The sequence below is a fragment of the Triturus cristatus genome, chromosome 4_1, assembly GCF_964204655.1.
Source record: "Triturus cristatus chromosome 4_1, aTriCri1.1, whole genome shotgun sequence".
Lineage (NCBI taxonomy): Eukaryota > Metazoa > Chordata > Amphibia > Caudata > Salamandridae > Triturus > Triturus cristatus.
The window spans coordinates 1,222,295,529-1,222,320,358 of NC_140585.1; the positions used below are offsets into that span (position 1 = coordinate 1,222,295,529).

The 24,830-nt window shown below is 45.5% G+C and overlaps 1 protein-coding gene across 1 annotated transcript in view; it reads right to left on the minus strand.

Moving 5' to 3' along the window:
- The window catches only part of MBD6 (methyl-CpG binding domain protein 6), a 212,170-nt gene that overhangs the window by 121,816 nt on the left and 65,524 nt on the right, over positions 1-24,830 (minus strand). The window contains exons 2-4 of the mRNA XM_085654602.1: positions 10,632-10,777; positions 9,910-10,046; positions 253-355 (exon numbers count right to left, since the gene is read on the minus strand). Of these exons, the coding sequence (XP_085510728.1) occupies positions 253-355; positions 9,910-10,022 (216 nt within the window). The 5' untranslated portion in view covers positions 10,023-10,046; positions 10,632-10,777. The remainder of the gene's footprint in view (positions 1-252; positions 356-9,909; positions 10,047-10,631; positions 10,778-24,830) is intronic.

Below are 24,830 nucleotides of genomic sequence, written 5' to 3' on the forward strand. Positions count from 1 at the left end.
TTGAAGGAATGTCCAGTGATTTCAAAGCTCGTGGAGAACTTTTTATAAATTACCTTTTCCTGTGACAGCTTACCTGGAATATTCTCAACACTGCCCACACCTCAAGCATTTCCACCAGTGTGCACCTTAATGTTCCCCTCCAACCTCTACACCACAATAAACTCCAGGCCCAAAGAAAGAACAAGATCAAATGATCATAGCTATTTATGGAAACAGAACCCAAAGTGAAACCAAGGTACAGCACAAGCTCACCTTGTGGATGTTCAGGGGGCATTCCAGGCCACACTTGCAGGTTCCGTCCGTCAGCAAGTAGTTCCTGATCTGCTCCAATGAGGTAAGAGTTGTACCACTAGGACTAGAGATGAGAAAAAGAAAGGAGTTACCTTGAGTTTTACAAAGTTTGATATTCACGTAAACATGTCTACAAAAATGTATTGATACCAGGGACCAGCGAATTAAAACAACCAGGTGTCACAAAACATAAGAGAAAAAGCCCAATTCTATTAGATGCTAATCACTACATATTCTTTGGGTCAAACTGCCTAGTCACAGGCTGAGACCCATACATCCTTTTGACGCTCTGGCAGCACTGAAGGCACTGCTTACCTCGCTAGAGTCATACTGGCATTGAGCCACATTGACTGGATGGAGCAACATTATTCGGCATAAATGCTGCCACTGTATCCCAATTACTCTACACTCTTCTCTGCCATGGGTGCTTGGAGCCTCCCAAACATACATTTGAGCCACGCCCAATGGTTCCAACACTCACAAAAATTAACACTGTTTCAATTTTTATTTGTTCCTCCCAATGTGGGGAAGAAGCCATTTATTATAGGATCTAAACTAATGCAAAAAGGCGGCCACAAACAGGCTTTATGAAAGTTCTATGTTGTAGTTATGGGTTCGACATCACAGCCATATTAACAATGCTTTCCTAAACATGAACTTGAAAGGATTGCAGCACTACGGAAAGAATATTAATGGCCATGGCCAGTTTGCCTCTGAAAGATGTAGGCCGTCTGCAAACAGGGAGCTGTTGGTTACCTCCATTTTTAGGAAAGAGACTCCCACTAGAAGGAAAAGGGCAGAAATATTATGAAATTAAAATGGCCAGGTCTTGACGTGAACTCTGAACCTTCCTGACACAAAGAATCTTTTGAGGAGAATAAGACTCCTTCCCCGATCAAGAAGACAAACTAGAACCAGTTCTGGAATCCAGTGAGCAACATATTTGGTGAGTTGATTTTGAATTTGACTGCAATAGGATTCCTCAACTTTTCCCCCTATTGTGCTTGTAATGGAGCTTAGGGCACTCATGGATGTTCCACTGAGTCAGACGCATAAGGATTAAGGCACGTTTCCAAAAATAAGGCATCTAAAAGTCTGTTAGATAAAGAGATCTTACAACCCAAGAGCAAAAGTACAGATGAAGGCTCTTACCATTCTGATGAACATTTTGACATGAGTATTGGGGAATGCACACGGACTCAAACCAGGAGGACCTGATGTAGGATGCTTGCTAGATGGCAGGGACACTTCTCTTTAAAAATTCTTTAGCAGGGAAGTTACTACTACTGAAAACACTTCATACATTAAGCTTGTGTGAAAAGCTTCATTTTCTTAGGATTTGAAACCTTCCGTGGAAGAGGAGGTTTGTGCAAGACCAAGTAGAAAGCATCCTTCACATAGGACTCAAATATGGCAACATATGTTTGCCCCTTTCAAAAATCTGTAACCAACATATGAAAGACGTTCAAAATCATCGATATTGAAGCACTTAGAAAGCGGATTGTATTTTCAAAACCATTTTACAGAGTACATCGATATCAATCGATGCCTTAAACTCCTCATTAAAGATCCCACTTTGCAGGGGTCTCTTCAGAGGAACCTCCGTATAAAAGATCTCCTGGACGCAGCAGACAAGTGAAACAAAAGAAAACACCACATGCCTCAGCTTCCAGGATGTATACGACACACACAAAGACACTTACATAACCATTTTGGAGCACAGTAACTAAAAGCAGAACCTTGGAGCGGGGGGGGGGGGGGGGGGGGAGGGTTTCAATAGATCAAAAATGGGTGGGGGTGAGCTAGGAGGGTGTTTGTTGAGCTTCGTGAAATTTTTTTCAAAGTTCCCTCCCTTAGATATGCTAAAAACAGAGAAATTAAGATAAAGAATTACACGAGTGGTAAGTCAAATGAAATAGATCATGCCATCAAAGAAAGACTGTTGGAAGAATCGTATACGTGGCTCAGTTTCTGATAATTTCTTGTATGCAAAAAGTAAACTGGAAAACTCAGACCCATATAAAACCTAGAAGCCTTCAACACATAATTTGAAAAATGAAACTATGGTTGATGTCTCTGGCACAAATCTCAATGGTGTTGCTGGAATGAATTGATGGTACTTCCCAAACTACCTATCCCAGCCAAAACATAAAAGAACTTGCATTTCATGGTGGAAGGGAGGTACTCGCAAATTCAGAGACCTTCCACATGGTCTCATGCCTGCCCCTTAAGCTATCACACACCAGGTGGCCATGCTAGCAGCAGTACGTTTAAGACTACAGCAAGTGTAGGCTTTTCTGTACCTAGACAATTGGCCCCTGAAAGATATGTCCCAGAAAGGTTTACACTACTTCACAAAACAATGACAACCCCTCGTCAGAGCTTTCGTTCTACTTCTGAAAATCAGATCTAGTGCCCACATGAGGCTTTTCAGATCCAAAGAGGGCTCAGGATATGAAGCAGATAATACGTTTTTTCAAGCCATACAAGGCATGGGGCTAGGCCTGATGGGGCCTCTCCAGTGGCTCTTAAGTACTCTGTAGTCACTGCATTTGGCAGACAATTTTGGTGAAAACGAAGGTGTGCTCGATCCATTATGTTGGGAACAGTGCAAAAATCTGTGGAGAGGGCAGAATTTTGCTCTTCGAATGCCTCAAATGGAACATCTGAATGCGATTAGCATTTGGCTGGAGAATGTGAGACAGTTCGAGATCAGTCACTTGTATATCTAGGCAAGCTAAGAGGCCCGAGTTATCTACATCGTTCAGGAGCATGAGAAGCATGTGTGTTACAAACACCACCAATCTGCACAACAGCCATCTGTCCCAAAGGGTTTAGACACAGGATTCTCAATAGGGTCACAAAAAGTTTCAGGCAACCACGAGAGTAATGGTCCCAAATTGGCCACGAAAGCATGGGGCACAGAAATCTTGTTACTCAGTTAGAAGACTGTATAGAGGTAGCCAGTATTTTCTTCACCATCAAGTCAAGTCAAGTCAAAAGAACTTTATTTCGGAGAATCTCTCCATAAAAGGTACATAAAATAAGAATATAAATACATTTAAAACCATACATTGGGTAGTTAAAAAGTAATTAAAAAGGTTGGAACATTAGGACACCCGGACAGCGATGTATCTGCTAGTTACATAAAATCATGTACAATTTAACCCAGTGCAAGATTAATCAGGTTATCATTTTCAGGTACCGTTTTCTCTTGTGCCAGAAAGCCCCCAGAAATTTGGCCACAGCAAACACAATGTGAGCAGCCACTTCACTCTTAAGAATTCTGAACGCTTCATGGCACCTGGTGAAACCCAAATTCCTACAAACGGGAGTGATCCATTTTCTGCGCACCTCACTGTAGCCCGGACAAAAAAATATAATATGCAGCTCAGTTTCATCGCATACTCTGCATGCCGGGCAAGTACTGGGTGCAGCCACAGACCAATGACTAGTGAGTGCACGTATTGGCAGGGACCCGTGCCTCCATTGTAGATAAAGCTTCCTAATTAGTACAGGGTAAATATTGTCCAGGATTAATTCAAAGCTATAGGCATTTTTAATACAGAGGAATTGGTGCGTTAGAGTCCCTAGGGTTAAAAAAGGTCGGGATGTGGGAGCCTTAGAATTATAATGCAATTTGGTTACAACCTTTTTGGGAAGTCTGGGGCAAGCATCGAGGGGGTCGTTCCAAAGAGCATCAAGACCTAGGCCCACCAGATTGTTCCTTATAAATTTAAGCCAGGCAATGTTCCCCGAATTTGGAAGACTAAGGACTTCCTGCAAGCCCTGTCTATAATGAATCAATTCGGGTACAGCCCACAATCTACGCCAATAAATCAGAGGGCGAAGCGCCAATTCTTCTTCCAGGGGTCTGATGCCTAGGTCAAGTCTTAGTGGCACTAAAGGAGTGCTTGGAGGAAGGGCTACTAGGCACCTAAGAAACCTATTCTCCTCTTTTGTCAGACTAGCCAAGACTTTGTGACCCCATAATTCGCTGCCATAGATAACGGCTCCTCTGGCTTGCACCCTGTAGATGTGGAGCGGAGGGCCTATGGGTTTGAGGGTCGACCTATTCTTCCCCACCATCCTTAGTATCCCACCCACGTGTTGCGCTAGTTTCAGCCTTGCTTTCTCCTTGTGCGGACCCCACCCCAATTCCTCGTTAAGGGTTACACCAAGATATTCAAAGGTGTTGACTCGTTCTAGCGTGTTGTTCCCTATGCGTGGGATACGGTGGAACCTAGGTGGCGGATTGAAGGCCATAAATTTGGTCTTTAGAGTGTTAATCTCCAATCCGTGCTCTCTGCATCAGTCCCCAAAACCGTCCAGCACACGCTGGATTCCCATCGGCGACTTGGAGAGAAGGAGGGTATCATCCGCAAACATAATTGCCGGAACCCTCCTTCCCGCCAGCTTCGGGACGTCGGAATTGGGGACCCTATTGAGGTGATCAATGACCCCGTTGACGAAGAGGCAGAACAGGGTCGGTGCAAGTACACACCCCTGTCTTACCCCTCTGTCAACGGGGAACTTATTTGATAGGGCGCCATGCCTACCACACCTCACTTGAGCATAAGTGTTGGTATGGAGGCGGATGATCATTGACAAAAGATCACCTGGCACCCCGGCTCTAGCCAGCACTTCCCACAGCTTACCACGTGGAACCAGGTCGAAGGCTGCCCTTAGATCCACAAATACAGTATAGAGGCTGCCACCCTCCAACTGTATTGTTTTCCAGTATAAAAGGGACAGTCTAAAGACCTGGTCTATGGTGGAAGTCTTTTGCCGAAACCCAGCCTGGAGGGGGCTCAAAATGTCCCTGTCTTCGATCCAGTCCAAGAGACGATCCAACAGAAGCCTCGCAAAAAGCTTCTGAGGGACGTCTATCAGACTGATCGGTCTGTAATTAGCCGGGATTAAAGGTGAGCCCCTTTTAAAAATAGGCACGATCTCCGCCCCGAGCCAAGTGGGGGGGACCGCCATACCGTGTGCGATGGCGTTAAACAAAACCAAGAGGTAGGGGGCCCAGATTCTTACCTCGTGCTTTAAAAGGTCGCCTGGAAGTTTGTCAAGACCTGGCGCTTTTCCCGAAGAAAGGCGAGTAATTGCCATTTCCAATTCCTCCAGATTAAAATCTCCCATCTCGGGAGAGTTATCAGTGGTTAGGGCGACAAATGCCCCAACCTGAGTTCCTAGATCGTCCAGCCCTGGCGCACTGTAGAGCAACGAAAAATGTTCCTCCCACACTTCAGGCGCAATGTTTCCCTCTATAGCCAGAGCAGGCTCGACTGAGCCATGTTTGACTATTTGCCAGAATTTCCTTGGGTCTCTGGTTTTAAGTGCAGTTGTCATTTCTGACCAGTTCTCCCAGTCCCAGTCTATTTTGGCATTTTCAAGAAGGAGCTTGTAAGCAGCCCGCTTTTCCCTAATTACCGATAAAGCCTCCTTATTTTTAAATGCCCGGAGAAGGTCTGCCTTGGCTTTCCTACAGCTGGCATTGAACCATGAGGTTCTTTCTCTCCTCACATTCCTGTCCCGAACCACAGGGTTCAATACGTCGGCAAGATTGTTGCACAAGGTCTGGTGAATATCCCCCAGGGAAATGCACCCGTCAGGCGAGGGCAATAGTGGGAGAAGTCTACCCACCTTTTCAAGGGCTGATGCCATCAGCTCATAGATGGTCCTAATGCAGTTTGGTTTCTCTAAGAGTTTGTCCCACCTTATTCTTCGCCTGTTGCTAGATAAGGTTAAACTTGGGGCGCTTGCTCTATTTTCTGAGACAGCAGCATTAAGAAAGCCATCAACAGCCAGGGAGAGGATCAGGCCATTGTGGTCACTGTCAAACCTGGGGGCTATTTTAAAATCTAGAACTAGTTTCCAGTCCTGGAGTTTGATCATTATGTAATCTATCCGGGACTCCTGGCCTAGTCTATTAAAAGTTGGTTGCGGAGGTATGTCCCCTTTGAACCTGCCATTGCAAGCTCTAAGTGAGTTTGCAAGGGTCATTGTTATTACTTGGAGTAGGAGTGGTGAGGATGACCTAACTGGCGGACCCGCAGTACTTGGAATATCCCAGAGATCATCCTCCTCACTACTAAGCCCATCCAAGTGATTCGGGAATGGTTCATACTGAATATTGAAGTCACCTCCGACCAGGAGTGTTACTGAACCTGAGAGAGAATCAAGGAATGTCGCCAAGTCTTCCATTGTCCCTGAAGTGCCCGCGACTCCGACCGGTCTGGAGTATACGTTTACCAGTGCCAGGCCCATCCCAGTGGGCCAGCGTAAGACCACACACAGGATGTCAACTGAGTTAGTTTCTACAATCTCGGCCTTGCAGCCAAGATGGGAGCCAATCCATATTGACAACCCACCGGACGGGCGTCCCTTCCCTCCCCATCTGGCTAGGACATTAAAAGTTGCAAACCCAGGGTAGCAATAGTTTTCTCTAGCCCATGTCTCCTGGAACATGCATATATCATATTTCTTTATAAAGGTTGCCCATTCACTACAATCTAACTTATTGGGCAACCCAGCAATGTTCCAAGGTAGGATTTCTAATGACCTCAAAACCCTATCTGTGCTTGAAACAATCTCATCGGGGGTACTTTGTGCTGGCCCTGGGGGGGCGCGAACCCCGTTATCAGAGCGTTCCCTGACTGGGACAACCTGTGTCGAGTGGATCTGTCTTGACAAACCCCCACCCGCCGCATTTTTCCACTGCGCCCTGAATACGGGACGAGAGGGATTTGTAGCTGGTTCCTCTACAAACACAAAATCGTGTTCGTGGGGCGCTACGTAGAGGTCAGGTAAAGGTAGAACTAGCCCAGAAAAAGTGGATTTTTGCGGGAAAGAAATCTGCGGTGGGGGAGTCAGATCAGTATCCACAACCTGAAACTCCAGAGTACTGGGCCCTTTGTTAGAGAGACTCCTCTGTCAATCGCAGTCATCAATGCATGGTAGGCCATTGAATCTATTTGCGACTTCCAGGGGGTAAATGGTAATCTATGGTTCACCCTCCTTGGGCCGTGTCGGTGGCTCCCGAGGGGCACTGTAACCCAATCTGTTGCATTTTCATGAACCCCAGAAATGGGTGCATAAGTATGGCAATGGTTGTAAGAGGGTACAGGGAATGCAAAGGGGTATGACGGCATTCGGGCTGGGGCCCTAGGGTATGCATTTTGAAAGACTGGAGGTCTTGGATAAAAATATAACAGTTCACGGGGATTAATGGACCCACGAGTATTACCCAAAGGATAGTCAAGAATGTGGGTGACTGCTCTAGGGTCTCTAAAATTGATGATGATTATATCCCCCTCAATGTCCTTATTTCTACAGCCTAGCCAAGGGAGTCTCCGGACATGTAGTATCTCCCCGTTGACATTGAAGGGAAGGGGTCTATTTAGCATGAGCCAATGCATGGTTTTATTTTTAAGCTCATGGAAACCTGCCTTTTTACCCTTTTCCAGAAGCGGGACTCTCGTAAGCACTACCGCATATGGGACTGCCTCTGGGGGTAAATCAACTTGATGCCTTGGTCGGTCTCTTGCCCTACCTACCCAGGGGATGACTCCCACCCCTCTCATTTGGAATCATTCCTAGGGTAGGGTCTGGTACTTCCTTTATCGATTCACCCACGTCATTTTGTACTTGGTAGTGGTGGGCTATATTGGAAGATTTGGCCATAGACTGGCTATCAAGACCAGCCATATCGTTTTTCCTGGTATGAATAGGGGATAGGACTAGTGCCACGGGGGGGGCAGAACTGGGTGTACGTGGTCTTTGGGTGCCCCCGCGTATTTAGTGATAGCTATTTCTAGATCCCCTAGGCGTTGCTCTATGTTTTTTAATCTTACGATTATAGGTAAAACGAATGACCTTAGCAATTGTTCGATGCCCTCAAGAGGGGCTGGCATCGGACCTTCGTTAGGTAGGCACAACAGTGGACAGATCGGGTCAGGAGAGGAGGGTTCGAGTAAGGTGGAAGATCTTGTGGCCATGGTGTTTGCTATAGGTACAGGAGGTGTTACCTTTGGCAAGGATACTTTTCCTGAGGTATGAATGGGTCCTTTACCAAAATCTGAGTGATTAATCTTATCCCTTGGCAGATCGCCTAGCCTCTTTCTTCTTTTGGTGGGAGGGGGCCTTGGGGCTTTTGGCGCCGCAACCCTCCCCACCTTCTTGATAGTGGCTTTAACCTTAGATTGAGAAGGGATAATAATCGTATCAGTTTCCTTAATAATAATGCTGGAGGGGAGCAAATCAGTGGAAGCATGCAGACAAATGGGTTTATCAGGTGGAAATTCTATGTCTCTGAGCAACACAGGAACATTATCAGTGGCTAGTGCCTCCTGAGTAAAAGTGGGGGGACTTAGCTCAAAAGGGGTAATAGGAAGCGGGTTATCCATAGGCATCCTGTTTTTTATACATTCTATGGACCGACGTCGCTCAGCCCTTCGTTCAGCTAGCATAGTCTCCTTTCCAGTGGCCGCAGCAGCCTTAATGAAGTAATCGACCAATGTACCTTTGTTTGTACCACCAGTGAATATGGGCGTGTTTGAGGAGAAAGTCTCAGCCATGGTGAATAATGCAGTTCTCTGGGTCTAGACTTACGTTTGCTGACAAGAAGAAGGGGTTCCCCCGGTCCGGTCACCTCGGTCTCCTCGTGCCTCTGAGGGCCTCAGAGGGCCCGCTCTTTGCCCGGTCTTAGCCCCGTGCTGAGACCCGCGCGCGTCGCACTAGCGCGTGTAGGCAGGGAGACGTACATATAATGAAGGGCAACGGTGTTGGGGGAGGAGTCAGGAAGAGGACCAGGTGCGGCTGTTCTGCTTCGCGCGCAGCACCCTGGTCCTCGCAGTCCTGAAAACGCCGGTTCTTCGTAGCAATGGCAGTAACCTGGATCGTAAGGTCAGCACACCAGCAATGCCCCGACTGATAGCAGCAGAGTCCCGGTCCCTCGAGCGGCACCCGAGCAGCGGGGACCGCGAGGCGCGGTAGTGGTTCAAAGGGTGAAGTGGGAGTACAAGCAGTCCCTCCAATGGCCAGCAGCACCAACCAAGCTCGCAGACGAAGCACCATCAACTGATCAGCCTGCACTTACTTACCTGGTCACTAAAAGTGTAAGATTTTCGAACTGTCTGAAGAAGCAGTCAACATCATGGTTAGTTGAAGATGGAAATGACAAGACGTCTTTACGTGGTGCCGTTGGTGAGATCAACAATCAGTGACGTACTGGGATTTGCCCTACTACCAGGTAAAATGAGGATTCGAGATTCTGCGATATGGGCGTACATATAGTGGCTTTGTACAGTTTCATTAGGAACTCTTATGCGACATCATTATTTCAGACCCCAGACGTCTTTCAATGCGTGAAGAGCTGGGTTAACTGGTTCATAAAGCAAGCAGCATTATTTAAAACATGGCATCCCCAGTGATATCAGAAAGAACAGGATTCAGTAATAGAAGCGGGCTGTGCTTAGTTCCTAAATAAAGTGTGCAGTGGCTTGGTAAAGTTCTGTGATGAAACTACACTGTGGGACAAAATAATAAACCCGCTAAGTTAAGTAATGAAGTAAGTGGAGCCAACGCTGGTGGTGGCTAGCGCCACATCCATACCTGATGTAGACCACGGTGTGCTGCACTTCCCGCCGATGCCACCCGACGGGCACCTGAATCGCCTGGCACCCTGCCTCAGTATCTCCTCCTCCACTCTCAGTGGCTCCATTCATTTTGCTCTATCTTCTTTCTTGTACCTGTAAAAAGAGTGGGCACATTTTTTGCGCTTCATGGGTTTACCTTCTCTGTCGTCTCCCCCCCGCTGCTTCAGGGCCCCCTCTTCACTGCCAGCTGATGGCGCTTCAGCAGGGACAGGTGTTGAAGCCGTTGCATCGCCAGCGCAAATAGTTTTTCACAGGCCTCTTGTCTCCGAACCCACCCACTCGCTCACACCTCCCTGAGCAAACAGCATCTGAGCTCAGGGACAAATATAGAAAGAAAGCGGCCCAGAGAGCTGAAAACATGGCGCCGTTTGGCCTGCTGCTATAAAAAACAGACCTCAACAACGCTGAAAACATGGCGCCGTTTGGCCTGCTGCTATAAAAAACAGACCTCAACAACGCTGAAAACATGGCGCCGTTTGCCCTGGTGCTATCAAAAATACAGACCACAACTGGACTGATGGCCAGGGAGCTCCTGACGCCTTAAGCAGGGCACACTCCAAAAACTGCAGGGCTAACAACGAACCGTTTACATCCTCGGCGTGCAGCGAGGTCCGGTACTCAAACTACAAACAGAATCAATGGACATTCGCAGCATGGTCTTTCCTTAAAGGTTTCTACCTGTTCATTGCTGCAAAGATCCTTTGCGTTAAGTCTGTAAAAGATCCTTGGTGAGGCACATGTTGGGGGCGGGAGCTTCCTTCTGAACCGTTGGCCTCCAGGCTCCCCCTCTTCAACTAGTGTTACAACGCCATCGCCACGACCACCTAAACAGGAAAAAACGACATGAAACAACAATTTGAATTATTAAAATTAGAGCGGGGAGGCCATAGAGGAGAAAATGGTAAAAGAGAGAACGGAAGTAGCGTGATAGCGAAAGTGAAAGAAGGTTCGGAATGGAGGCGGGAGAGAGACACAAGGAAGGCTGGACAGGATGGGGGCCCTCACTGCAGGTCTGCGAGTAGTAGATCAGAGAACGAGGGTAGGAAGGCAGGGAACAAGGAACCCAGGAGAGTGCAAGAAAGAAAGCTCGAGACGAGGGAACAAAATGTGCCAAAGGAGAGATGGGGGCGTGAAAGAGAGAGAGAACGAACAGGCGAACCAAGGCACGAGAGAAGACGCTGGACAGCAGGAGAGGAACGTGGGTAAGTAAGTAGAGTAAAATAATAGGGGCAGAGAGAAGGAAGGGAGGCAAGGGGAACATAAAGGGAGGGAGGCAAGAGGTACGGAATTAGCAGAATGGCTAGGAAGGAAGGCAAGAAAGAAAGCAAAGAGGAGAGAGGGTGGGAAAGAATGAAAGCAGAACTGGAGGATGAGTTAAGGACCGAACACGTGGCAAGGAAGAGTAGCGGAAGACAAAAGAGGTAAAGCAAGGTAAGAAGGCAGGAGCAGAGGAATAAGCAACACAAGAGGAATCTAAATGAATTTAGGAATACTGCTGAGGGAGAAAAAGGGGAAAATGCAGGAGAAGAAAGTAATGCAAGAGAAGAAAAATAGAAACGGAGTAGAAGTAAAACCAATGAAGTAGTAGGAAGAAGAAACAAGCATTTACAATGCAATGGTCTCGGCCTTGGTAAAGTTAGAGCTATTGGCATTGCTCATGACATTATTTTTGTTTATGTGTTTGTTTTTAAAACATTTCAAGAAACGGCATTGTCATGAGCAATCAGCCAATAGCTCTAACTTTAACAATGCCGAGACCGTTGCATTGAAAGAAACGGCATTGTTATTTACAATGTCAATAGCTTAATCACTCTCAAAAGCGAGATTTATTATGCGAGCATTATTTGGGAAGTTTGGCAAACACATAATTATGAGGAAAACGCTGCAGCATCGCAAAATGCCCGTGGCCCAGACTAATATGCATGATGAGTATTTGGATCCCATGCCCATTCCTTCTTTGTCCTCTCTGCTGAAACTGCTCTCTGAAGTGTCAAATTTTATTAATACTAAACAAAAATCGCACTACCGTGCCAGGGCCAGACTTGGCGTTGATAATGATTGTTTGAAAAGGGAACTTTGAAAGGATACGAACTTGAGCAATTCTGGTTTCAAAATACAATAGAACACTGTAGAGGCATGCGTCTACCGACTGTTATATATAATTTGGGATATATTTCTTAATCTGTCGAGTTCAGCCACTGCATGATTATATTGTTGTCTCTTTTTGAAACTCAGGAGCAGTAACATTGTCGTGGTGTCACTAGGGCTTCAAGTGGATGCTTTCTCAATATTATATACAAGCCACAGTTACTGCTAATTTATCTTATGCAACTAACAACGATTGACAAAGCCAATAGTCCTAACTTGTTGTAGGTAGCATGTTACTTGCTGTATCAATATGCCTGGTTGCAATGACAAAAGAGACAGCAAAATACAATTCGTATCGACCCGGCGCAACACCGTCCCCCACCCCCACCCATGTTTTTTTATCCCACTTAAAGCCCTGGGTAGGATACTCAACAACAGGGCCGAACTGGAACCCCAAAGTAGGCCTGGCAATTATGTCGGACCAGCTGGAGGGTCATGGGGGAACATTAACTAGCAAGTCGTCAAATAGCAAAGGAAGCCAGCGCCGGGCATTTTACCACTTTGTACTATCTTACCAGCTAGGACAACCTACAAGATACATATCTTCTTTACTAAATAACAATTGTCGTTATTGGTAAAAAGTATTAACTGGCGCTGACGGCCCTCTCTCCAAGAGGCCTGGTTCTCCCAATTCCAGGAATGGCGAAGGAGAGACGTTTTGACACCTGCTTCAGGAACTCATTGCTACCCTTTCACCAAAAAAAAGCATATTCTTCGCGAGGGTAGCTCAAAGAGCACCTCGGGAATAAGGTAAAGAGTTATTCGCTTGTACCAGCTCCATCAAAAGCAACAGTAGTGCAACAATCAGTTCCACCTCACACACGCCACACTAAGTTGCAGCAACGAAACCAACTGCTCCCGATCACTACATGCAGACTAAAGATTGCCGCTGTCTCCAAAGCGCAGCACCTGCACCAGAGCAAGCTTCACTGGCAACAACAGCACTGACACAAAAAGCAACGCTGACAATAATACCAAGAAACGCCATTACTATATGCTAGCTGCTGCAGCACCACTTCCTCATCACCACAAGTAGGAGTGCCACCATCAGCAATGACACTGCAACCAGTTTTAAGCACCCTCGCTGTCAGCTCGAGCCATCAAAACAACTGCCACCAGCACCAAAACTATGCTCATTCACCACCACTACTGCTCTCCTAATAATCCCAGAACACCTGCAACAGCACAGTCAACAGAGCAACGCCCTCAAGCCACCCCAAGCAGCCGTACCATCACTGTTACTAACGCCACTACCTCTAAGATCGATTCGAAAAGCACAGGGATAACGCAAGTGAAGGCCGGGTGACGGTCCCATGTCAGACACCCCGTTCTCAGACAAGCAGAGCACCTCTTACCTCCCGCACTGGCCGCCCAACAGAGAAACAGCAGCAGCGCTCCTGGAGCTGCCATATCCGAGCGCAGGGACTGCTGTATCGGAGGTTCCGCCTACCCCCCTCTTATTACGCTTCCTTCTTTCCGCTTTGTTCGCTGAGCGCCGGAGGTATGGGCCGGGCACACACACTGAGCGGCGGCCCTTTCACCGCTCCCAGTGCTACCCTACCCTCCCACCCCCGCCTGACGTCATTCACCCGCCATGTTCCCCCACCCTCAAAGGTTCAAGAGAAGCACCCTATGCACTGCACATGCGTAAAACCAGCGGCCACGTTAGGGCCAGGCAACGTGCCAAGAGCGCTTAGTTTAAACGGCATTGGCTTTCATTCTGCTCGCCTTCGTTTGCAATTTTGGCTAGTGGGTTATTAAGCTCTGAAGCCTCTTGTTTTGTTCTAGTCACATCCACTGCATCCTGCTTTGAATGACAGCAACTATACGAGAGGAGCGACCAGTCATCCAATAACAAACGAGCTTTCACGAAATAGGCCGTTTGTTGGTTGCTCATATGAAGTAGAAACAATTTGTCCAATCCTATAGAAGTACTACGATCCTATCACTGGGTTTCAAAACAACGTCAGTAAAAGCGAAAAAGGACTACAGTAATCATCACAGTAGTGGTCTTTTTGGAACGGGGTTCGTTTTAAAACAAAGAATAGCTTGCAAGATAAAGAGACCTAAAAAACAAGGAGATCAGGTGAGGGAGCAACGCCGGGACACCACCGCCTTTCTCCGAGGCACAGCAGAAAATGCCTCGGAGAAACGCCACGTCCTTTTCGGATTTGGGGGCGTGTTTTGCTCTTGTCTCCTCCCTGAGACTTCTCGCAAAAAACACGCCCCCCGATCCGAAAAGGACGGGGCTTCAACGGAGTGACTGGACCTCTTCTCCAGTGGCTGGCCAGCATTTAAGAGGCCAGCCAATGGAGAACAGGAGAGAAGAGGGGCGGGTGCAAGCCCCTCTTCTCAAAGTCATTAAATCTCGGAGCGAGACTGCGCAAGCGCAGCCTTCGCAGCCGAGACCTAAAAAGCAGAAATGAAGGAAGGATGCAATATACAGAATCAATGAATGAATGTATAGCTACCTACTTAATGACGGGGTCGATGCATTCAACTCAAATACATTACAATTTTAAAAAAAATTGAATCAATCAGTCAAGAGCAATATAATAAAAACAACGTAAAAACGATCAAACATACAGCATGACACACGAGGGTATCTTGCCTCTAACATCCAAACACTATAAAGTCCCTCTTCCAACTGTGCCTTCATTACACAGCTTTGTCCAGAAGCAGTACATCTTTCAAACCACCTAGAATGCTCTACCCTTAGATAGACCTTAAGCTATTGCTTGAAAACATTAATGATTACCCACCAGGTACTCATCCAAACAGTGGAGTACTGCTGGTGAATGTTTCAAACATTAATCTGCAGAGGAAGTGTACCGATTACCAGAGAATGTTACCTTTAATTTCATTTGGCATGATACGTATTTGCATTTTTGAGCCAATCGGAAGCTGAAAGTATCGAGCAGTGAAGGGGTGGGCAGAGCAATACATTTTAAGGTGTGATTGCTGGAGCGGGTAGTACAAAATTTTGTATACCCCTTAATCCGAATAATCTATTAATTGTAATATTATTAATCTGTTTGAAGTGATAACTCACCAATTATATTAACAAAAGAATTACACGTGGGATTTGCATTTTGCATGGCTAAACTAACTGTATACTAATATTTGGACGCATACTAATGGTAGAAAATTAGAATATTGCATGATATATGTTGCTTTTGTGATGTAATTGTAAGTTGCACCAGATGACATCACTGGGTGAATATAAACGCTTTAAATGTTGCTATCATGCTAGATAATTACTTACACATAGGGGAATTAGTGAGGGTTTAACATTTTATTAGCCATTTCAATGTTTTAATTACGTTTGTGTTTGTTTTACTTAAGTTGACCATTTGGGCCTAAGAAAAGATGGCTGACTGAGACACACGACGTGACTGCTACTGTTCACGAGGTTTTGGGTGAAGTGCGCCTGCGCCACCACCAGCAACAGTGGCCTCGTCCTGATCCCAGGCAAGATGTACCCATCAAGGACACCCTGGGAGCTTCGCCAAAATCACGAAATAAAGGACTGTCTTTAAAACCGGAACCAGCAAGTGTGATGACTTAACCTAACGGACTATGTGAGAACTTTACCGAATGACCCAAAACCAGCCAATCAGGACTTTCGAAAACTGATTGTTACATTTTGACGTTAGTTTCATTATAAAAGTGGGTAGGCAAAGTGAATTAGTAATCCTTCTTTTTGAGCGAACTTTCATTTTCCTGACGTTATGCTGACGGAGAGGACGGTGACTGCTGGACAGCTGTTATCCTGATTCTTTGAAAGACTGAATTGATGCCTGACTTTGATGAATTAAAGACTTTTCACGACTTGATTGACTTAGAGGACGACTAATAAACAGATTAGGTAAATATGATGTTCCGTGATTTGGTTTATGACTTATTGAAATTGATTAGATAAACGAAATTATTATTCTAACAAACAAATGTGTCGGGTGATTTATTTAGAGAAATTAGAATAAGATTAAATGTATATTAAAGAATTGAGTCACCAAATATCCAAAATCAACTAACTGATCTGTCGACTAAATGAGGGGAATGTCTCGAGGTTCTGAGTTTAATAAAAGTACTTAATGTATGTTCAAGTAAATTAGGTTCTTTTAATTGAAAGATATTCCTTTCATGTCAGCGTTTGGACAATTTATCTATCCCGTGAGAACGGATCAATGAATTGTGAGTGTTGGTGTTATGGGCCCCACCAATGAATGTATTGAGTGAATGAGCTAGTATGATATTTGATCTGTGACGAAGGGAGGATTTAAAATTCCACGCTGCATCATGATCACATCCAATCATTGTTACGTGAGGCAGGTGAGACACCATGGGACGCAAGTGGCAATGCTAAACTCCATGACAGCACCAATAAAAAGGATTCTGGAGTCCCATGCCAGAGGACGCACTACTTCAGAGATAGCAGATCTACAGAGGGAACAATTATCAATGAGAACTAACATTATCCAAGGTACAAGTTTGTCATTGCCTGCCTTTTGACTGGACAAGGTGGGCAGGGTACTCTTCAGGGGGGCATGGTCTGAGAGTTTCTTGAAGGAGACAAAACCACACCTTCTGACATCAGACACCGTTTGGTGGGGAGTGGAGCAGAGTGAGTGGCGAGCTCCGAGCCTCATGCTCCAAGGCTTTTTGAGCCTCTGTCCTCTGTGTTCCCGGGCTACGAGCAGGGATTTTGGGCATGGCAAAGCGGAGCAGTGGAAGATGAGTGGGTGCTGCGCGCTTCGAGCACCCTTCCCGCGCCTCCTGCTCTACGCTTGTTGCTACTGGCAGTGATTAGGGAAGATTTCACTCTCCGGGACATTGACACTGATGTGCATATGCAGGGTAGGGGATCCAGCTCTCTGTGCCTATCTCTGCCTCCATATTGTAGTTCTACTCTCTAGGAGGGTTCTCTTTCTGAGGTAGATCATGACATCTTCCTTCCGAGCACGTAAATGAATACGGTCAATGGAGTGGAGGGCTCTCCATGTGATATTTTATTTTGCATTGAAAAGGTCATATTTTCTATTTTGTCTTTACTGGAAAAAAAATTGCTAATTTATGACCGCGTATTGGAAATGATGTCTGAAATTATGTTTGAAGTGCAGAATGTAAACAAGTTTGGCCTCTGCAAGTCAAAATTAGCAGTGAATCCCTTTAAGGATAATGCTGTGAAACAAAAGTCCCAAATGACTGTGCTTTTAGAAGGATCAGAGATGCTTCTGTTCAAGCTGGTATACGATTAGTCTAATGCCTTCCCCAAAAAATGGTTGTAATCTTGAAAATGAAGTGTTATGTTTAATTATATTATTTGGGGGCCCAGACCGGTACTTCTTTTTGGGTAAAGCTTAGTTAGAGATTTTTCCAATGTTCAAAAAGGGGATTTAAAAAAGGCACAAAAATAGTTAGGAAAGGTCATGGATCAGCTCTGCAGTCAGGAGGGGGACAGAAAAGGGGAGCATGCAATTGCCAGGACTTAGACTGCTTCATATCACACTGTCCCTGTGTCAAGTGGTGAGTCGAGCACGGCTTTGAAGGAGGATAAGGTGGGATATTATACAAGGAGTCAAAAGGGAATGACCAAGAAAAGGAAAAACCAAAAGAATTAGAAGATTATCTACACGGAAAATAAAAAGACTGCATTTCCCCAGGGATACTGGTATGCAGAGTTCGGGGGTGGGGGATAGTTTGTCGAAATTTCCTTCAGAAGCTAATGTTTTGATGGCCCCCACTATGCAGAACTTCCTGAATGAGGCTCTTACTGGGGTGGAGGTGAGATCTAGAGTAGTGCCGATTATTCCTACTCATCCGTCCCCCACTCTCCAGGGAGCTTCAATTCCCTTATCCAATGTTCTGTTTGAGCCCCCCTGGAGTGGAAGGGGGGGCGGGAAGTGGGGTCCCTTTGCACTTGCTGGAGTTAGAGCACAGGGAAGTTAGCAACCCGGATGAGTGGACTTAAGTGGAAAGTCCCCTCCTAGGAGGATCTTAAAGGGCTATAAGGAGTCTAACTCACCGAGTGTGAGAAATACAGATCACAGCACTACTGAAGCATCTGGTTTGCAACCTCGCTCCATGCGTAACCACGGGGCAACATTTTTTAACCCAAGGTATAGGGAACCTTTATGGATTCACCTTAGGCCCTTCGCTATGAACCTGTGGGGTGCAGAAGGCTATATCTTCTATTTTGTATTTCATCTGGATATTTGACAGTGAATCTCCTTTGGTAAACAGAAGCTCTATCCTTAATTCCTTCTCAGAGATTGATGCCTTAAAGCTGGTGAAAAGTGGTGATATTAGTAATGTAATGATTCATTCATTTTTGGCCGTCCCCCTATTTCAGAGTCACCTTTGACTCCCTGCAAATTTGGTAGTTCAGAATTGTGAGTATTTCCTTAAGTGAGGGATTGATGGCCCTGTTTCCGAGCACTGGGAATCCTCAATCATACAACCGAATAGTCTTAGGGTTTCTAAGTCAATGACGATTGATGCAGTGGGGCCCGATTCTGATTACATTTATGGATACCATCACCCATTGCACATGTTAGAACCTTATGACCTCATTGGTAAGACTTATTCATTACAAATTTCATGCAGTTAAAACCGTGGGACGCAGTGCAAAACATTACCCGCATTAGATATCCAATGTTGCCAAAAAATATAGAAACCTATAAGCGGTTCTGTGTGACCAAAACCCCATAAAGTAGCCAGAGACCAAACATCTCATTCTATATCCAGATATGATGTTATGCATACCTGTCTTCTTGATCAATACGTAATCGACCTATATGATGATCAATGTTTGGGCAAGTCAGTATCTCTATAAAATTAGAGCCAGCCATACAGACAATGCACGTATATAACCCTCAATTTTCAACTTCTACCTTGTCTCCGGTTATACTTCCGTCCCGGTAGTATCATAGGCGTGTCTCAGTATGCTTAATCACTCGTAAGAATATTAGTGGGTAATCGATTAAAGTGAGTTTTGTATGGGGCGTGGCTTGGACGGCAGTGGTAATGGCTGCCTAAACCCGTCGCTCGGCAAAACGGAGGAGCGATCCAGGCAGAATTCAGGAGTTCTAACGGGTGAATAACGAAGCGGAGGTCGGGCTTTCTCTCATAATGGTGTGAAGACCATTTTGAGACCAGCCTCTGGCGTGATAACTGCTCGGAAGATCGTCTATCCAGACTCTACGGAGTCGGTGAGCGTAGCCCGCCTGGTATCCACAAAATGGCGACGAGGGCCGGAGCATTCATGAAGCTGCGGCTGTACCATTCAGCGTGAGTTCAAGAGTTTTCACGGCTGCAATACACACCCTGTGCGACCTACTAATCTTAAAGGTGGGTGCTTCACGATAAAATTACAGCTGCTGTGCAACAGGAGACATAAATCACTCGGCGCCGCAAGATATCGGTACACTAGCCTGACCCTGCAATGGCGGTTATGCCTTTTATGAGCGATACCAAAGGGGATGATGGACGGAACGTTTGAGCAAATCAAACACTCACCCCCAGTCAACTGATCTGGGTTTAATCCATTCTTTAGCTCATTCCTCCACCCCAGTTCAGACATGGCCATATGCAAATCAGTCTGACCCTGTGCCTCATGGGAACAGTCCAGCCCGAACTGCCAAGGCATGTCTTCCCTGGAACGGAAAGAAGCATCCTGGGACCGGTTTAGGTTTCATAACCCTTATCAGCCAGGCTATCTTGAATCCAGTGGGAAAGTGAGCAAGGGACCCACGTCTGGGCATACCCTGCCAACTTAGGGCGAACAAAGGGATACCAAAGGGGATGATGGATGGAACGTTTGAGCAAATCAAACACTCACCCCCAGTCAACTGATTTGGGTTGAATCCATCATCATTCTTTAGCTCACTCCACCACCCCAGTACAGACATGGCCATATGCAAATCAGTATGACCCTGTACTTCATGGGAACAGTCCAGCCTGAACTGCCAAGCCATGTCTTCCCTGGACTAGAAAAAAGCATCCTGGGACCGGTTTCGGGTTCATAACCCTCATCAGCCAGGCTATCTGGAATCGTGGGTCCTGGGCTCACTGTGCCACTGGAATCAAGCTATCCTGGCTGAAGAGGGGTGAAACCCCGAAACCAGTCCCAGGATGCTTGTTTCCGGTCCAGGGAAGACATGGCTTGGCAGTTCAGGCTGGACTGTTCCCATGAGGCACAGGGTCAGACTGATTTGCATATGGCCATGTCTGAACTGGGGTGGCATGGTGAGCAAAAGAATGATGGATTTAACCCAGATCTCTTGACTGGGGGTGAAGGTTTTGATTTGTTCTGCATTCCGTCCATCAATTGTGTGTCTTATACCTTTTATGAGAGCAGATTTTCGCTCCGCGCTTCACCGCTTGCGCTAATGTTGTTTGCGCTATTGCTCACAGCGGTTACCCCTACAATGCATCTCTGAACAAGTTGGTGCCAGCATTTACCATCCGCCACCAGATATCGCCCTTTACTGACCGCGGCGTCTGCAGTAGAGAAATTATCTCCCAATTTGCCAGCTTCCAAGATGGCGGTATTAAATTGAAGGTCGGCGAGCAACGTGTTCCTACCACCAAGACTACTAACGCTCCTTGCCTACAAGATCTGTGACGCATTACGAAGTGCTGAGCAGTGCTCATCTGTAATTTATTAGTTGTGGCCAAAATGCATTAAGATGACAAGTTGGCGGATCTAAAGTTAAGGTCTGAGGGGGTAGCGGCGATCGGCGTGCAAAGTGTTCCTTCTACAAAATACTGCTTTAACATTGGCACCCCAGGTCTGTTCCTTTACATCGATCACCAAGGCTCCTTGATTACAAGATCTTTGGTGCATTAAGAAGAGCTGAGCAGCGCTCATATGCGATTCATTTGTGGTGGCCATAATAGTATGCGCATTAAGACACTAAGGCTTCCACAATCCTCTGAGCTACTTCTAAGCTACTCGCCCCTTCTCCGCTAGGTCCTCCTAAGGCCCACTAGCAGGTGGTGAAGAACACAGGAGTGTTGGCGGAGCCTGGCATATAAGCACGCTTGTGGGCAGGAACAGTACTATACCAGCACTAGAGTGGTCACTGACAGTTCTCCTTAAACTCTCTGGCAAACACTAGTTATCCGCCTTGGATATTACTCCACGTTGGATATTACACCATCTAAACGACTTTAAACGTACCCATCTGCGCATAATTGCCTGCTAGATATTTACAGCGCCACAACCACCACGATCCTACTCACTACCCTTATAACCTTCAATAACTCGGTCCTTTTTGCCTTCATTACTTGTATATATAGTATTGCATGTGTCACAAACACAAACCAAGTTATAGCGGTTGACCGAGAGAGGCACAAAAGGAAGAACAAGGCAGCAGTTAAAGCGCCAAAAGAGCCAAGTGGCTACTAACTCACGACAGGGAAAAGAGACTGACACTAACCTCGCACTACCTTCAAGACGAAGATGGCGGACAAAGAAAGCAGGGCTTCTTTTAAGAAGGCGAAGGCGGAACCAGCCACCTCAGACTCTCCAATCAAGGCTAAACCTGACCTGAACAGCACGATGGACATGACATTTTAAAAACCAGCGGAGGTCCACGACCTGGGAAAGTCTACGAAACAAAACACAGATTCCATGCAACTGGAGCGAACGGCCATCCGAGCAGACATGAACATTATGAATTTGAAAATCAGCGATGCAGAACAAAGAATAAGTGATGTCGAAGATGTGGCCACCCAATCCAACAAAGAAATTAAATACCTCCGGAACGTCACTAGTGAGCTTAAGAAACAAGCAGCGGAAATGCAAGACCGCAACAGATGGGTGAATGTGCTCATTTTTGGTATCCCTGAGGGCTCAGAGGATGATGCAGGTTCATGTGTGGCCTTTCTAGAATCCTGGATACCCATGAAAACGGGAATAAACTTCCATCATGGCTTGGAAATGGATAGAGCTCACAGGATCCCATTGTTTAATACTTCAAGCAGAAAAGGAACTCGTCCCATGATATGCAAACCGCTACGCTACCAACATACAGAAGCTATCCTAAACTTTGCCAGGAAAAACCATCAAGTAACCTGGGAGGGTCACCGAATAAACTTTACACAAGACTACTCTAAAGAAACTGTCGACACGAGGAAGGGTTTCCTCCAACTACGCGACAAACTGAGGGGGAAGAACATTAAATTCTCATTTACTGGCCTTTCTAAATTTAGAATTGTTGAAAATGGCAAATTGTACATCTTCACAAACCCCCAGGATCTGGCGCAACACCTAGAGGAAGCTCCAACCCAGGAGATGGAACTTTCCGCTGGAACCACCAACAAACGGAAGCCCTGATATTCTTTGTATTCTGCTACCTGGTTCACCCTTCTTACACTCATTTGACTATATAGCTATAGAGCTATATCTGCTTTAACATAGAGGTTTCCACCAAATGTGGCTAAGTAATATCCTCCAGGTCATGCAAGCACAAATGTTATAATAAGGTTCTACACCTTTCATAATAAAATCTGTTATTACCCCAGTTATATATACTGTTCATTGCAGGTGTATTGTCTCAATGCTCTCACGATGTTCACTGAGATAATTAGTTAATAGATTACTCTATGTTATCGCGTTAATCCGCCATAGAACATGACAGCCTACTGCTAGCAACTTAAGTCATCCATGTGCTGCACAATATTCCACCCGACAACAGTAGTAGCCGCACTAGCATTTCTATAAGCAAGTTTCATATCTATTTTGCACTTGTTTCTCCTGATGTGACAGTGTTCAATTCATTCACCTCCGAGTTGCCTATTGATGGACCTGCTGTCGCAGCTCCTGCATTCGATTCTCTCAGGGAGGGGAGGGAGGGAAGAGGGAGAAGGGAGGGGAAGAGGGACAAAGGGTAAATGTACTTGTGGGTGTTTTCTTTTTCTTCACAGTCTATGTATGTTCTTTTCGCTCCTTGATTTGTGCAGATATATCTAGTATGCTCTACTATGAACTCGCACTTAGTGTCAGTCCCCCTTCGAGCATTATTGTGAGAAGTGCATTTCAAATGAAGTCCAATGTGTCCCCGCAAATTTGGAGCAGTTACCATCCAGATTCCGTGCTCGCCATCTCACTCCCATACATATCTCACATGGTAAATCATTTGTATAGCGACGTCTAGACCTAACAATGCCACAGACCAACATCATATCAGAGGACCTCAACATAGTATCTCTAAACGCAAAAGGGCTCAATCACCCAGTTAAGCGCAGGAAAATATTAGACTATCTAGCCAAAACTAAGGGCGACATCATACTGCTCCAAGAAACGAAATTATCGGAGGAGGATGTAGGCTTTATCAAACACAACTGGGGTCTCTGATATTTCCTGATCACCAGCAAACCATAAGAAACAAGCATTTACAATGCAATGGTCTCGGCATTGGTAAAGTTAGAGCTATTGGCATTGCTCATGACATTATTTTTGTTTATGTTTTTGTTTTTAAAGAAACGGCATTGTCATGAGCAATGCCAATAGCTCTAACTTTAACAATGCCGAGACCGTTGCATTGTAAATGCTTGTTAAATCTCGGAGCGAGTCTGCGCAAGCGCAGCCTTTCGCAGCCGAGACCTAAAAAGGATTAGTGTTTAGAGAGAGGATACGTATATGGAAACAAACAATGATATCAGATCAGAACGTCACAGGCACATTAAGTGCAAAATATGACTGACAATGGAAGGATGGTTTGCGTTAGAAAATTAGTTTCAACTCTGTGAACCTTAACCCTACAACAAACATGGAACAGTACATGGAAATATTGTATTTCTTAACATCTGAATCGAAATGAAAAATCAGCACTGACGATGACCAACCCTCCTTACTTCTAATTATTATATGAGAACTTGAAACATATTCATATCTATGTGACTACACGGAATAGTCGCTAGGCGAATGAATAAACAGAACACTGGACTAAGTATAGAAAATAGACCAACACCCAATGTCAGAGGCATGATGGGTTGTGATGTCGCTTTTTGTGAAGTCACTGCATAATATTAATCATCAACCCCGCTTTTTAAGAATACAATTATTTTTTTTAATCGAGACTCGGGGACGGAGCAGGTGTTCAAGTTTGAGGATCTTCTAGAATTGCAAAATCAAAAAGAATTAACTTGCGTAACCTTAAAAATGTTGCGTAACCTTAAAAATGTACGACCCCGATTACAAAACTGGTGGAATTGAAAACTTGACAGAACACAATGACAACAGTTGATATAAAATTGGTAAATTCCTTTCCGTGAGTCGCAGCTAATAAGTGCGAGAAAAATAATCACCCTTGGGGAAGTAAATATAAAAGGGCATGTAGAAGAAATGACACACAAGTGTTGGAAACTAATTACAGTGCCACATAAAAACAGCTGTACTGCCAGGTGTCTAAATGGAATATCGTACGAAAAAGATGTAAATGACGAACTAATCTTAAAAAAGGGAGTTGCAGATCAGTTTCACGGACACCGATTTTGGCTTTTATGGATTCATGTTCATTACCAAAGGTAGCGGCGTGTTTCAATTCCCACCACAGGCATCAAATTAGAAGGATCCAGAGAAAATGGAAAGTTCACAGCTATCACTAGGCGAAGAAGCATAGAAAGGCGCACCGAGCCTGCAACACCACACAAATCGATATTTTAATGGACTCTTTCATTTTCTATTGGTATGTGGTGGAGTAGCGAACCAGTAAATAGCAG